The following is a 13365-nucleotide window of genomic DNA, read 5'->3' on the forward strand; positions in this document are numbered from 1 at the left end:
TCATCCTGGTGCTTGTCCTCCAGGAGCAAGAAGCACAGGTGAAGGCACCAGCTGCCTCTGTTGTCAGCAGAGCAAAATCTTCCCCAGGAGCTGCCCAAGAGAACTCCACTTATGTCTCAGGGGCCAGAACTGGGTCACAGGGCCACTTCTAGCTGTAGGAGAGACTAGAAAAGCTAAATACTATGGGCCAGTGGAAAGTATTCACAACAGACTCTTGGAGTCAGCTCCGTGCAGTGGAGTTAATAAATATCTAATGTAGTTCCAGGTGCCTTAGTACAAATACCATTCCAGCAGGAGAAGGTAAGCAAGTTCCCACACTGCACTTCCAGATGGATGGGGCCAGCTGGCCTACGTCCCCACGAGATGGTCAGAATGATGAAGGTTCTAGAGAACACGTCCAGGGTAGAGTTTTCACGGGAACCGAGGATATTAGCATGGGGGACAGATAAGGAGGGGCATGGTACTTTCTGAAAATATTCACAGGATGGCCAGTTTGAAGAAAGATTGGGGTTTCTACACATCCGCTACTAAGGAATCAATGGGGGCCAAAGGATGGGGCTATTTCATTTAAATTAAAGTATTATAAACGTTTCTTGTCCTGATGAATATGACCTCATCCTTCAATCAGTCATTCAGCAAATATTTACTGCAGGTTTGTCACACGCTCAGTCCGGTCTAGTGTAGAGAATTTGGCGATTCATGAGCTACAATTTCTACCCTTGAGCTCACAGCCTAGTGGGAGAGACAAAGAAATCAGTACTGTAGAGTTTTGTTTTTGTTTTTTTAAATATATCTTTATTGATTTCAGAGAGAGGAAGGGAGAGGGAGAGAGAGAGAGAGAGAGAAACATCAATGATGAGAGTCATTGATCAGCTGCTTCCTGCACGCCCCCCACTGGAGATCAAGCCTGCAACCTGGGCATGTGCCCTGACCAGGAATTAAACCACCATCTCCTGGATTATAGGTCGATGCTCAACCCCTCAGCCATGCCAGCTGAGCTGTAGAGTTATTTTAACAGCTCCACTAAACAGAGCTTATAGCTGTGGTCTGTGCTAAATGCTGCTGGCCCAATGAGTGAAGGCTCAGGCCCTCTGGGGGGTCTGGGCAGGCTCCACAGGGAGACCTGACCTTGGGCTGGGCTTAGGAGCTTGAGTTGAGGTGGGGAGGTGGGGAGGAACACATTCCTGGAAGGAGCACGGAAGCCTGAAAGAGTAGGGTGGATGGGCAGAAGGCCAGGGCTGGTGAGAAGAGGAAGTGGGCAGAAGGGCTGGGCCAGGTCTCCACCCAGCATCTCACTGATGAAGCACCTGTGAAGCCCAGGGCAGCTCTGGTTCCATGGGAAGCCAGGGCAGCCGAGCTCAGTGCACCGCGAGGACTGTCAGGGGACCCAGCAGCCACAGGCCAAGCCCGCCACCGTGCACTTTGCTTACCTAGCAAGAAGTCTGAAGGCCGGTGGTTTCAGGGTTAGTGTGACAGCTCTGTGATGTCTTTAAACACCCAGCTCCTTCTCTGTCCTTAGCAGGTTGTTTTTTGGTTCTGAGCTTGTCACCTGCCAGGCTCAAGTTCCAGGCACCATGCCCTCATCTAGCCACGCGAAAGAAAGGATAGAGAAGGGGAGAAAAGGCTTTCCCCACCATGGGCTGTGCCCGTGTCCCAGAAGGGACCTCCCGCACTGCTGCCCAGCAGATGTCCCCTGACTCCCTAGGGACCATAAACGGGTCGCTTGCCCACGTCTGGACCAGGCACTGTAAAGGGAATGGGATCACTGCTCCAGCCATGTGAGAAGGAAGGGACTGCTGTTGGGTGCGCCCAGAAGGCAGCTGCCCCTGTGGGGCGTGGTGTGGTTCCGTGCCTGAGTCCCTCTTTCCTGCATGAGGTGGTTCTGTCCCAAACCATAGGCATATTTCCCTCTGCCTCGGCAGCCACTCACTTCTCCCCTGGCTGCCTCGCTCCCTCCTGGGACCTGCAGCCAAGCTCAGGTCACTTCTCCCCAGGCCCTGAGACTGCCCCTCTAGCCCTTCTCCCCTCCCCTCCCCTTCCCCTTCCCCTCCTGTCATGATGATTCATCATTGAGTCATTCACTCCGGCAGTGCCTCTCCTCTGAGGAGCACCTCTCCTCCACCGTCCCAGCCTGGTGACTCTGCTTTGTGCTCAGCTCTGAGGACAGCACCGCCTCACCACACCTTCCCGGCTCCCCCTGCAGGTGTCCACTCCTCCTCGCAGCTGTACGGGACCCTGAACTGACTTCCATCATCTCGCTTATCCATTTTGCACTGAAAATGTTTGTCCAGCTGTTACCCTGACCACTAGGACCTCCTCAAGGGCAGAGACTGTTCATCTTTGTTTCTCCATCACCTAGCACAGAACTGGACAAACAATAGCAGCTCAGAGAGTATCGTGGGAGGGCAGAGGGGTGAACAGATGGGCGGGAAGAAGGCATGCAGAAGGCAGACGCCAGAGTGGGTGGGCTAAGGGGACACTAGGGATGGAGGCAGATGGTAGGTGGGGAGGTAAACAGAGAGGTATTACTTACAGCAAATTCCAAACGTCATATCGCTTCATTCATAAATATTTCAGTGTGTCTCTAAAAGTTATGGAATAGGATTATTTTAAAACAAACAAGCCATAACTACAATACCATTATACACTTTTTAAAATCGTACTGTTTTTTTTAATACCTGAAAACAGTAACGACTAGATGGAAGTCTTCACGAAGAGTCACTCTGTGGTTCCTTTGAGTGATATGAGTAAGGTGACTTCTACAGTGGAAAGATGGCATTCAATAAATGTGGTCTAAAGAGGAAATGACTGCAGGTACTCGCCGGGACCAGTCATAGGAGGCTCTCAGAAGAGGGCCTGTGGGAGCCACCTAGAGCTGATTCAGCATGTAACTGTTTTCTTTACCATGATCAACTAACTCCTATTCTGTCCCCAGCCCCTGCATCAGTGAACTGGTGGGACTAGGTCTGCTTTCAGCATTGGCGTTTAAGGCATTCCCTTACTGTTTGCAAACCATATTTCACTGAATCTAAGACACCATGGAGTGTAAAAAGAAAAAGCTGCCAATTTTGAGCTCTGATAGGTCATTATTTATAAGAAATATCCCAATATCAAGGGGTTCAGGAGAGGAAAAGGGGAGCTTAGGATCAGTGAAACAGTCAGTGCTCTGCAGGGTGGGGTGGGGAGGGCACTCAGCATTGACCTGGAGCAGTGAGGCCACCTGGAGGCTCAGTGAACCCTTCCACAAACATTGAATGAACCTCTACTCTCTGTCCCACCAGAGAGTAGGGCCGGTGAGATAGAGATGTCCCCAGGAGCTCAGAGCCCACCCGAGGCAGAAGAGACATCCTCAAGGGGCAGAACAGAGTGAGAGTGCACGAGTTTGGGGCCACACAGGCCTGGCTTTGCCCCTCATTGCCTCCCGGGACTGGGCATCAGCTGCCCCATATATGGTGGGCGGGGACTGTGGGGAGATGGCACAAGAGGAGGTCTGCCAAGCATCCTGCACAGGCTGAAATTCAGTGAATGCTGGTTGTCTTGTCTGTGTCATTCATAATGTTACCATCACAGTGCAGGGTGACAGGTGACATAGTCTCCCCAGTTGGCGGCAACGCTGAGGAGCTAACACTGGGGTAAAGCCTTAGAAGAGCAGGGGTCAGCCAACACATTTCCTCCTCTTTGTGGCACATCTGCATCTCACACCCCTGTGCTGTCTCGGCACCTGGTCTGTTCTGTTGCAGCATTTTTGCCTTTTGCAAAGTCAGTGGTGGCCTCCTGCTGGACTGTAAACCTCCTGAGGGCAGCACCTGGTCTGTTTTGCTTACCATGTCCCCCCAGGGCCTAACGACAAGTTTTGAGTGTGTTTGAGAGGCACATAAGTAAAGGCAAGTCACTGGTGTCCCTGTGCCCTCAGTTTATGCATCCTCCGTGTAAGGGCTGTGGTGAGGGTGACGGACGTTGTATGAAGTGCCTGGTGCACACTGAGTGCCCAGTGAGTGTGCTGCTGGTGGGTGTCATCCTTATTGTTGTCAGGTTATCTGTGAACCGATGCCTGACTGAGTGGAAGACAGACATTCCAGGCAGAGGCGTGAAAGAACATGACCTGCGGAGTGGGAAGAACACAGCTAATTGTGGCCGAGGTCAGCCCCAATGTCCCTCTCAGCCCCTGAAGGGTTCAGGTTTTGACCCTCAGGCTGTGAGGGGGAGGGAGGCCCTGAACAAATTTTACATCAGAAAAAAGTACTGCTTGGATTTATGTTTGAAGAGTGTAGAGGTGATGGCCCAGGTCTGGGGGAGGTGACAGGCCCTGACCCAGAGCTATCCCAGTGACGATGGGGTGGGGGGCAACTCTGACATACGTTAAGCAGCTGGAACCCACAGAAGTTGGGCACCGTTTGAACACCAGGTGGGAGAAGGTTCTAGGCTGCTCCCCACCGGCTGACCTGGGGAGTAGGAAGTCAGTATGACTTGTATCCTTGCCATTGACCGCGGTCCACTGGGCACCCGCAGAAATGACCTCCTCCAGAGCAGCAGAAAGAGCAGGGCTCTCCCCAGGATGAGCAGGCTGGGACTAGGGTCCTGAGGCTGGCAAGTCTTTGGTGGCTGCTCTTTCCTGCTCTCAGCCCAAGTCATGGTCATGGTACTTAGCAGTTGCTGGTCACCACTCTTTCCCTGACATTGGCTGAAAAGTCTCAATGTCCGTGAAGCCTGCAGTCTTATCTTGGTTTGACAAATGAGAAAATGGACACTTAGAGGGCTTGGGTCCTTGCCCATGGTTTCCGAGTGAAGGGGCAGGGCCAGACTTGTCGCTCTCCAAAACCTGTGCCACTGCCTCACCTGACTGTGCTTGCCACCGTGCCAGGCAGGCTCTCTGGGGCCCTCTGGGGGAGGTGGTGTCTGCACCAGGCCCAACCTGAAGAGGACAGGCTGCTGAGCAGACAAACAGGCGCCACGTGATTTAAACCTGCAGGCCATCCAGCCCTAGACAACAGTGTGGCCTGTGGCAGGTGGAGATTTGCAGGGCCTGGCTTCCTCAGGATCCAAGACAGGAGCAGAATTGCTCCTGGGGCCTCTGAAGGTTGCTGCCAACAGCTCAGAGGTCGGGAAGTCAGCGTTCTCTTGGAAGTGGTGGCCATTGTCAGTGTTCTTATAAGAACCCTTCTTAAGATAGCAAGCGAGTTACTTTTGTGGTTAAGCAGAGAAACAAAACAGACATCCCCGGATTCCTGTAGGTTTACATTTCTGCCCTTAAGGGACACACCTACCCCATGGGATTTTTATGAAGGAAGTCTCCCCAATCCTGCAGTCCACTCCCAGACCTGAAGGAAGGAAGGAAGTTGGCAAGTGACGGATGGGCCGGGCCCATGCGATCTAGGCACACCTTTCGTCTGCTGGGATTGTTCAGAGGAGCCTGTCTCTCTCCTCTTCCTCTCCCCCTTCCTGTTTAGCCTCACTGAAACTCCCCTTTTTCTCCCTCACCCCCCCAAAAACCACTCCATCCTCTGAATGGCTCCACCCACTGCTTGCACTAAGGACTAAAGAATCCGCCAGCTGTGCTGAGACTCGTGCTTCAGGTCCCTCTGCACCCACCTTGATTACTTGGGATGACATTCCTGACTACAGATGTCCCAGCTGCCCCCTCAACAGCCTACGTGCCTTTCCAAAATGACCATAATCCCTTCTAAGCCTGTGCTCTCTCCCCCGGAAGAGAGGTGTCTATCATGTTCAGGGGTCACTGGGGGGTTGTAAGGGGATGGGATAGAGGAACTACTATGAGGCTTGCTGATGGCGCCAGGGGTCAGGGAGAAGGGGGGGGGGAGCAAATGGCCTGCACAATCCTGAGAGCCCTCTGAGAAAGCAGAGCTCCCTGACTCCTGACGAGGGATGGGGCCCATGGCATCAGTGGCTACTCCTCCCTTACCACTGCCACAGCTCCGCACCCCCGTTTCCTCGTTAGTCAGAATAAGGCAATAATGTGCCCCTTCTGTGTCTGTGAGGACTTTATGGGAATGGCTGACAGTACTGGGTATGGGCAGCACATGACTTGGGAAGTTAGAATGTTGCTGTTGTAGAAGGGCCTGGAGGCCTGGCCGAGGGCTAGGGGGCCTTTGAAGGATTTGGGGCACAGAAGGGCACAATCACTTTCAAGCTTCAGAAAGTTTAGTCTGGGCAGGAGGGAGAATGGATGGGAGGAGCTGAGGCAATGGTCGGAGAGGCAGAAGATAGTGGCCGGCTGGGGCAGGGGGAGAAAGGCATGGGCAGAAGGGAATGGGGAGGCTGGAGAGAGTCAGGAGCTGGATGTACTGTTAGAGGTAGTCCTGGAGTCAGGGATGACTAGTCCTTCTGGCCCATGTGACCAGGGGTCACTGAGACATGGCTTCTGAAGAGGGACAGGTTCTGCATGGTGATTAGCCTCTGCCCCCTAAACCCTCCAGAGTGGCATCCCCCTCTGCTCAGAGAGTGCTTGTCCAGCTCTCTTTGGTTCTTCCCATGTAGCTAAGGAAGTGTGAGTTTCCAAGGGTGGAGAGTGTGACACAAAGAAGCCACACTTAGAACATAATTGTAGGGTGAATGGGTCCATCTTTCAACTTTTTAAAGGGAGCCCTTTCTTATCCCCTTTCCCAGCCATAATCCAGGGGATAAAGCAACCCGCCCTGCCACTGGGTCCCTACCTGGTTGCCTCAGCTGCCTGGCATGTGTCCTGGGCCATCCTGGCATCCATTCAGCCACAGGACCCAAGGTCAAACCCATGGTGGAATGAAGTCAGGCCAGTTTCAAAACCAAGGTCACAGAAGCCACAGTTATGGGGAGCTGACTGTGTTGGCCCAGCCCAGGGATTGCCCTACAGGATGGTCTGCCTCTCTGGCTGGAACAGAGCCCTCCCCAGTCACATGGAGCCCGGCCCCCCCTGTCCTGACAGGCCTGGGCTCAGAGCCTTGGCCCCTTTGGGTGCCATTGGGTTGGGACCATGTCCATCTGGTCCACCATTGCATCCCCAGCGCCTGGAGCAGGCCTGACATATCAGTAGCTGTACAGCCTGTGAGGGTGCTGCTCAGCCTCCCTGAGCCTTGTCTGTCCCTGTGGACAGGGTGACAAGTGCCTCCCTTGCAGTGCCTCACATCATGTTCCATGTGTCCGGTCCGCCAAGCACTCTTGGTAGATGATGGCTGGCTGATAGTGCTGCCAACAGGCACATGAGGCCCACGGGCATGTGAGCACTTGCACCTGCAGCCAGGGTCTGGGAGCCAGGGAGACAGCCGTGGTGGAGGGGGACTTGCATAGTGCCCTGTGTCAGGACACCAAAGGTCTCACTGTCCGAACCTTAAAATGCTAATGAAGTCCTGTCATGTCACATACCTATGTGACATGGTCAAGTGCATGTATGTGCCTGACACACAAGCCAGGAGTAATGTGCATGATGGGATGTGGCCTGAAAAAGCAGTGTGCACGATTGTCTTTGCACACTAGGGGGGATCTTATGTGAAAACCGCTCTTTGTGAGAATGGAATCTAGAGGGGGCAGAGGTCGGAAAACAGGCCACATGTTTGAGTGGAGGGGCAGCACTTCGCTTTTTATTTTATTTTTTTAAATATGTTTTTATTGATTTCAGAGAGGAAGGGAGAGGGGGAAAGAGAGGCACAAACATCAATGATGAGAATTATTGATTGGCTGCCTCCTGCATGCCCCTGACTGGGGATCAAGCCCGAAATCGAGGCTTGTGCCCTCACCAGAAATTGAACTGCGATCTCCTGGATCATAGGTCGATGCTTAACCACTGAGCCACACCAGCCGGGCAGCGCTTCGATTTTTAAAGAACATGTGTGAGTGTCCTCACATTGTCGGTTCCAGCGCTCGTCATCCACCTGCCACCTCTCACACGACAGTGGAGGTAAAGGTGCCCAGCCTGGACCATGCACCAAGCAGATCTTCAGTGAATGGCCATGACCTCGGCCTTGACAGGCTTTGAGCAGCCCATAGCTAATTCTTGGCCTGGAAATCTTACCCTGAGAATCAGCACAACCTGAGCTGGATTGAGAGGATGGTTGCACAGCATTGTGAATGCACTAAATGCCACTGAATTGTATATTTTTTTTTTATAATTGTAATTTTTTTTTTAATTTTTATTGAATTTATAGGAATGACATTGGTTAATAAAATTATATAGGTTTCAAGTGTACAATTCTATAATATAGCATCTGTGTATTGTGTTGTGTGTTCACCACCCAATGAACTGTACACTTTAAAATGGTTAATTTTATATTGTGACTTTCACCTCGATTTTTAAAAAAAGAACTTCCACCCCCGCTTACTGAGGCCTGTTTTGTGCCAAGTGCCTTGCCAATGGCTTGTTTGCATCACCGCTCAGGGCAGTTCTGAGGGTGGCTCAGTGTCCGCCCAGCCTGCAGACCACCTTGCTCAAAGGGGAAGGCCAGGGCCAGGCCAGCTGTTGCCAACAGAGCCTGGATTTTCCTGCATAGGTAAAGAATGTCTCCGGGAGATTTAAGAGGAAACTGGTTGTGGTGGGTCCTCTGGGAAGTGGGGGCAGGGGAGGCAGACAAATTTACTCTCTGCTCCTTGCTACTTTGGGACGTTCTGAACCATGTGAATGATTACCAAGTCAAAAGTACTTTATTTACAACAGCAAAGCAAACACTCTATATTGCCCTGCCTGTGTGGCTCAGTTGGTTGAGCATCGTCCCATGCACCAAAAGGTTGCCCATTTGATTCCCCGTCAGGGCGCTTGCCCAGGTTTTAGGCTCCATCCCCAGTGGGGGGCGTGCAGGAGGCAGTCATTCGATACTTTGCTCACATCGATATTTCTCTCTCTCTCCCTCTCCCTTCTTCTCTCTCTAAAATCAATAAAAGTATACTTTAAAAAAAACACACAAAACACTCTCTTGCCATGTCAAAAACAAGCACTCTGAAGCCAGCCCTGCTGGATTCATGTTCCTGTTCATCCATTCGGTACTCTGAGCCACAGTTTCACAGTGGTCACAGGACAGTGGAACTCCCAGTCCAGTGTGGCTTCTAATAAGAACTAAGTGACAAAATGGGACAATGTAGGTAATATAGTTTACACAGCGCCTGGCCCCTCTTGGGTACCAGAAAGCATCCATTGTCCTCTCTCTTCTCCCATCTCTTCCTGCCCTGCCCCCATCACCACACCCCCACACCCCACTATTTGAGTTTGTCATCTGGGACCCTGGACACCTTTGTGACTTGTGGTTTCCTTTCCTCAGAGAAAGCTACAGATGGCTCCCTGCAGAGCGAGGACTGGGCCCTCAACATGGAGATCTGCGACATCATCAACGAGACGGAAGAAGGGTAAGTTGGGGCACAGGTGAGACAGCCAGCTACAGTGCAGCATTGACCTTGCCATACCCTGCCTCCTGCCAGAGCCCCCCACCCCAGTCCCACCACTTCTGTGCTCAAAGGTAGACCCTGCTTATGACCATCGGTGCCAGAAGGGGCTGCAGAGGTCATCTGAGCCCCACCCCAGGCAGGAACATGGCATTTTGGAACCACGATCCTGTCAACCAGCCCACATAGCCTCTCAGCAGCACCCTAGCTGAGCAGGTCTTCCTAAGACGTCACCTAGGCAGCACCTTCCTAGGACAAGGCCATTTGGCAACTCAGAATGAGGAGGCGGCCCCAAGTACCTTCCTGCGTTCTGTGCACTGGAACATGTGTTAGGGACGCCCAGCTTTCTCAGTGAGCAAGAGCAGACTTTCATTTCCTTCATGTGTGAAACCATCAGGGAGGGTCAGGGATCCCAGGGAGGGCAGTGAAAGTGAAGCAGAACCAAGTTAGCATTCGGGGAGCATTTTCAGTGCGTGGGCCACGGTGTCCTGCACAGTGCCAAGGAGCCTGCCAAGCTTCCACTTAGGGTGAGGGAGGCATAGCATCCTGGCTCCTGGTCTCTGACTCACCATCCCTGACCAGCTGAGGGCCTTGGGCAAGTCACTTCATCAAAGGTAAAACTCTTCATTCCTTCCAGCTGTAAGCCCAAGGCCCTGGAGGGAGCAGAGCAGAGCAGGGATGCTTCATATACTGTCCTCAGGAAAACTCCAGGAAGGGTGGGGAGGCGCGTGACTACCACCGTCTGCAGGAAGTGCAGCCAGGCCAGCCTGTGCTCTGGAAAATCAGCATCAGCAGTTGGAGCGGGATCTCGTTTCCCTCTCCATTTTTCACTGGGATGTCCAGTTGTCCCTCAAGGGGTCCTCTCAGCAGGCTGTGCTTTGTGTTAGAGGGCGGGCTGGGAGCAGGCAGTGGGCAGGAGCTTGAGCCCAATATAGGCTGTGGGCAATTGCATCACGCAGTCAAGGCCAATCAGGAGAGCTGCTGAGCACCTCCTAGTGTCCCCTGTGGTGCTCCATGGGCTTGCTGAGGAGCTAGGAGGGGACACTTGCATCTACGTCTGGGCAGATGTAGCACTGGGGACCCGGCAGTGAGCACAGCAGATGTGACTCTCACCTCACTGAGCTTATTATCTAACCTTTAGTCTCTTGTCCACTCCTCCATTGGGTTGTGGCCTCCTTGTCATCCACTTTGGGCTCCTAGCAGAGCTCTAGGCACACAGAAGGCCCACAGCAATGGCACACATGCCAGAACTTTCTGATCCCCATCTAGTCTTCACTCAGCTGAAATGCCGCCTCCTCAGAGAGGACTTCCCTGACCCCTTCCACACCTACTTGCTCTTACCCCAGGAACAGCTCATTTCCCACTCACACCAGGCTCCCTGGAGCGTGTGACCTTTGATAGTAGGGCCATGTGGTCCTCTGCACCAGTGTGTCCCCAGCACCCAGCATGGGGCCAGCACATGTGGGTACTTAATAAGACTTGAGGGAAAGGATGGACAGTAGAGTAACTGGCAGGATGGGGCATTAGGACTCTGCCTGCAGTCACAGGGTTTAAACTTCAGTCTGCAGAAGAGGCCCCTGGGGCTTGGTAAGCACCCAGATCCCCTCAGAGTTTGGTCCAGGGGGGTTGAGAGTAGAAGTCCAGGGTTCTACATTTTTAACAAACACTCACTCCTCCCCTCTAAGGTTCTGGTGCAGGGGATCCGGGGACCACACGTTGAGAATCCCTGCTACATACTATTCAAGATCTGCCCAGAGGATTTGGGTGGGGCACGTAGAGTGTGGTGTGATTAGAACCTGGACACACAGGACACAAGGACAGGACCCAGGGAAGGTGGCTCACTGGAGCCGTCCCGTTTCCCAGAGCCCCTGATCTCAGGCAAGCAGCCATCGTGTGGGATCAGGAGGCCCATGCCTCAGCCCGTCCTTCCTTTTGTCCCCCGCCCAGTCCCAAAGATGCCTTTCGAGCAATAAAGAAGAGAATCACGGGGAATAAGAACTTCCACGAGGTGATGCTGGCTCTCACGGTGAGTGCCCTGTCTGGCGTCTGGCCATGGGAGGTCCAAGGTCCACTGGGAATGGCCTCCTCCAGGCCCAGCAGGACTCCCAGCCACCGTGGGGCTCCTCTTCCAAGGTCTGGGAAGAAAAGGTCCATGGATAAAGCACTGTCCTGTCTACACTGCTGGCAGACAAACACACCTTTCCCCTAAGGTGGTCTCTCCAGCCTGCTGGCTGGTGAGCAGGTACACTGAGGCCCCCATCCCTCCAGAACCAGCCATGGAGAGCCTGGGCCAGAGGCAGAGGGCCTGCAGGTAAACCTACACCTCTCAGTGGCAAAGAGCCTGGCAGGCCCAGTGGGTGCTGATTGGCACTTAGATGCCCTGCCTGAAAAATGAACATAAAACAAATGCCAGTAGCTGAGGACAATCCTTCCCCACAACAGGACGAGCCAGGCATGAGTGGGCATCCTGGCTGTCAGGGCGGGCTTGGCTGGAGAGCAGGACAGAGCTCTGTGCCAGCCTCCCCCACAGCAGCAGCATGTCCAGGGGAATCTGGCTACTCTGAAAAGCAAAGGCAACTCCTGCCGGAAATGAGAGCAAGGAGGAGGAGGGAAGCTCACCACCTTTTCCTTGGGCTGCAGGGTCACTACTTGATTAAAAGTTCTCTTTAGTTTCCTCCTGGAGAGCCACCTCCCCTCCAGACTGTATTTAGCTCAGAAACAGCATCAGGACAGGATTCTGTGGGCACTGAGGCCACTTTGCAAGGGGCCTGTAGCCAGCACACCGCCCTCTGCCCTCCCCATCCCCACTCCCCAGTAAACCAGCCCAGATTCCAATCCCAGCAGCAGCAGCATCCCAGCTTCTCCATGTGCCTGGGTCTCGCCACAGGAAGCCCCTTTTTCTCTCAGGCTGCCCTCTGGGACATGAGCAGCACGAGGCTGGGGGCCCGCCCTGGGTGCTCCCCTCCTCTGACAGGTGCTCATGGGCACCTCCCGGCCTCCAGGTCTTAGAAACTTGTGTCAAGAACTGTGGGCACCGCTTCCATGTGCTGGTGGCCAGCCAGGACTTCGTGGAGGGCGTGCTGGTGAGGACCATCCTGCCCAAGAACAACCCACCCACCATCGTGCACGACAAGGTGCTCAACCTCATCCAGGTGAGTGTAGGCAGGTGGGTGGGCGGGATGGGCCGGGGAGAAAGGCTGCCCCAATCTGTTTCTCGTTTGGGGCTACCCAGCTGCCTTGGCTGTCTGCTGATTGGATGTTTCAAGTGTGGGGGGACTTAACTATAGGCCTTGCTGTGGAGGGGGCTGTCAGGGTGATGGCGTCAAAGGATCATCAGGTCAGGGACGAAATTGCTGTTCTCTGGGCAGTGGGTAGGTGAGCTTAAAAGGGCTTCAGTGAACAATGGTTACCAGCCATGTCCCCTTGTCCCCTCTCAGTCCTGGGCTGACGCATTCCGCAGCTCGCCCGATTTGACAGGTGTCGTCGCCGTCTACGAGGACCTGCGGAGGAAGGGTCTGGAGTTCCCAATGACCGACCTAGACATGCTGTCGCCCATCCACACGCCCCAGAGGGTGAGGAGACTCATGGGAGGAGCAGTAAATGGGGGAGGCGTGAGTAGTCACCAAAAGGGGTTTCTGCAGCTGCTTCCTGGGGCCCCTACAGGCCTCCCTGATGCAGTTGTTTGCCCTCTAGACCGTGTTCAGCTCGGAGACACCATCAGGACAGAATTCTGTGGGCACTGACGCCAGTCATCGGGGGGACCCCAGCCAGCACACAGCTTCGCTGACCACCCCAGCTGTACTCCCCAGCGACACACCCATAACGCCAACCCCTGAGCAGGTAAATGAGCCCAGGTTAGAGCCACAGGAGTCTGGGTGGAGGGCCTTGCCCTCTCACATGTCTGGGAAGACTCCCTGTCAGAATGAAAATGACTGTAGTGGAGCCTCTACTGGGTCCTCACAGCAGCCCCACAGGTGTATATTATTCTTCCTGTTTGGAAGATAA

The 13365-nt window shown here is 53.7% G+C and overlaps 1 protein-coding gene across 1 annotated transcript in view; it reads left to right on the top strand.

Annotated features, from left to right (window-relative positions):
- The window catches only part of TOM1 (target of myb1 membrane trafficking protein), a 42419-nt gene that overhangs the window by 7827 nt on the left and 21227 nt on the right, over window positions 1-13365 (top strand). Inside the window, exons 2-6 of the mRNA XM_016222897.2 lie at window positions 9240-9324; window positions 11308-11386; window positions 12363-12512; window positions 12798-12932; window positions 13054-13200. Of these exons, the coding sequence (XP_016078383.1) occupies window positions 9240-9324; window positions 11308-11386; window positions 12363-12512; window positions 12798-12932; window positions 13054-13200 (596 nt within the window). The remainder of the gene's footprint in view (window positions 1-9239; window positions 9325-11307; window positions 11387-12362; window positions 12513-12797; window positions 12933-13053; window positions 13201-13365) is intronic.

The sequence above is a fragment of the Miniopterus natalensis genome, chromosome 2 (assembly GCF_054644295.1).
Source record: "Miniopterus natalensis isolate mMinNat1 chromosome 2, mMinNat1.hap1, whole genome shotgun sequence".
NCBI classification, from domain to species: Eukaryota; Metazoa; Chordata; class Mammalia; order Chiroptera; family Miniopteridae; genus Miniopterus; species Miniopterus natalensis.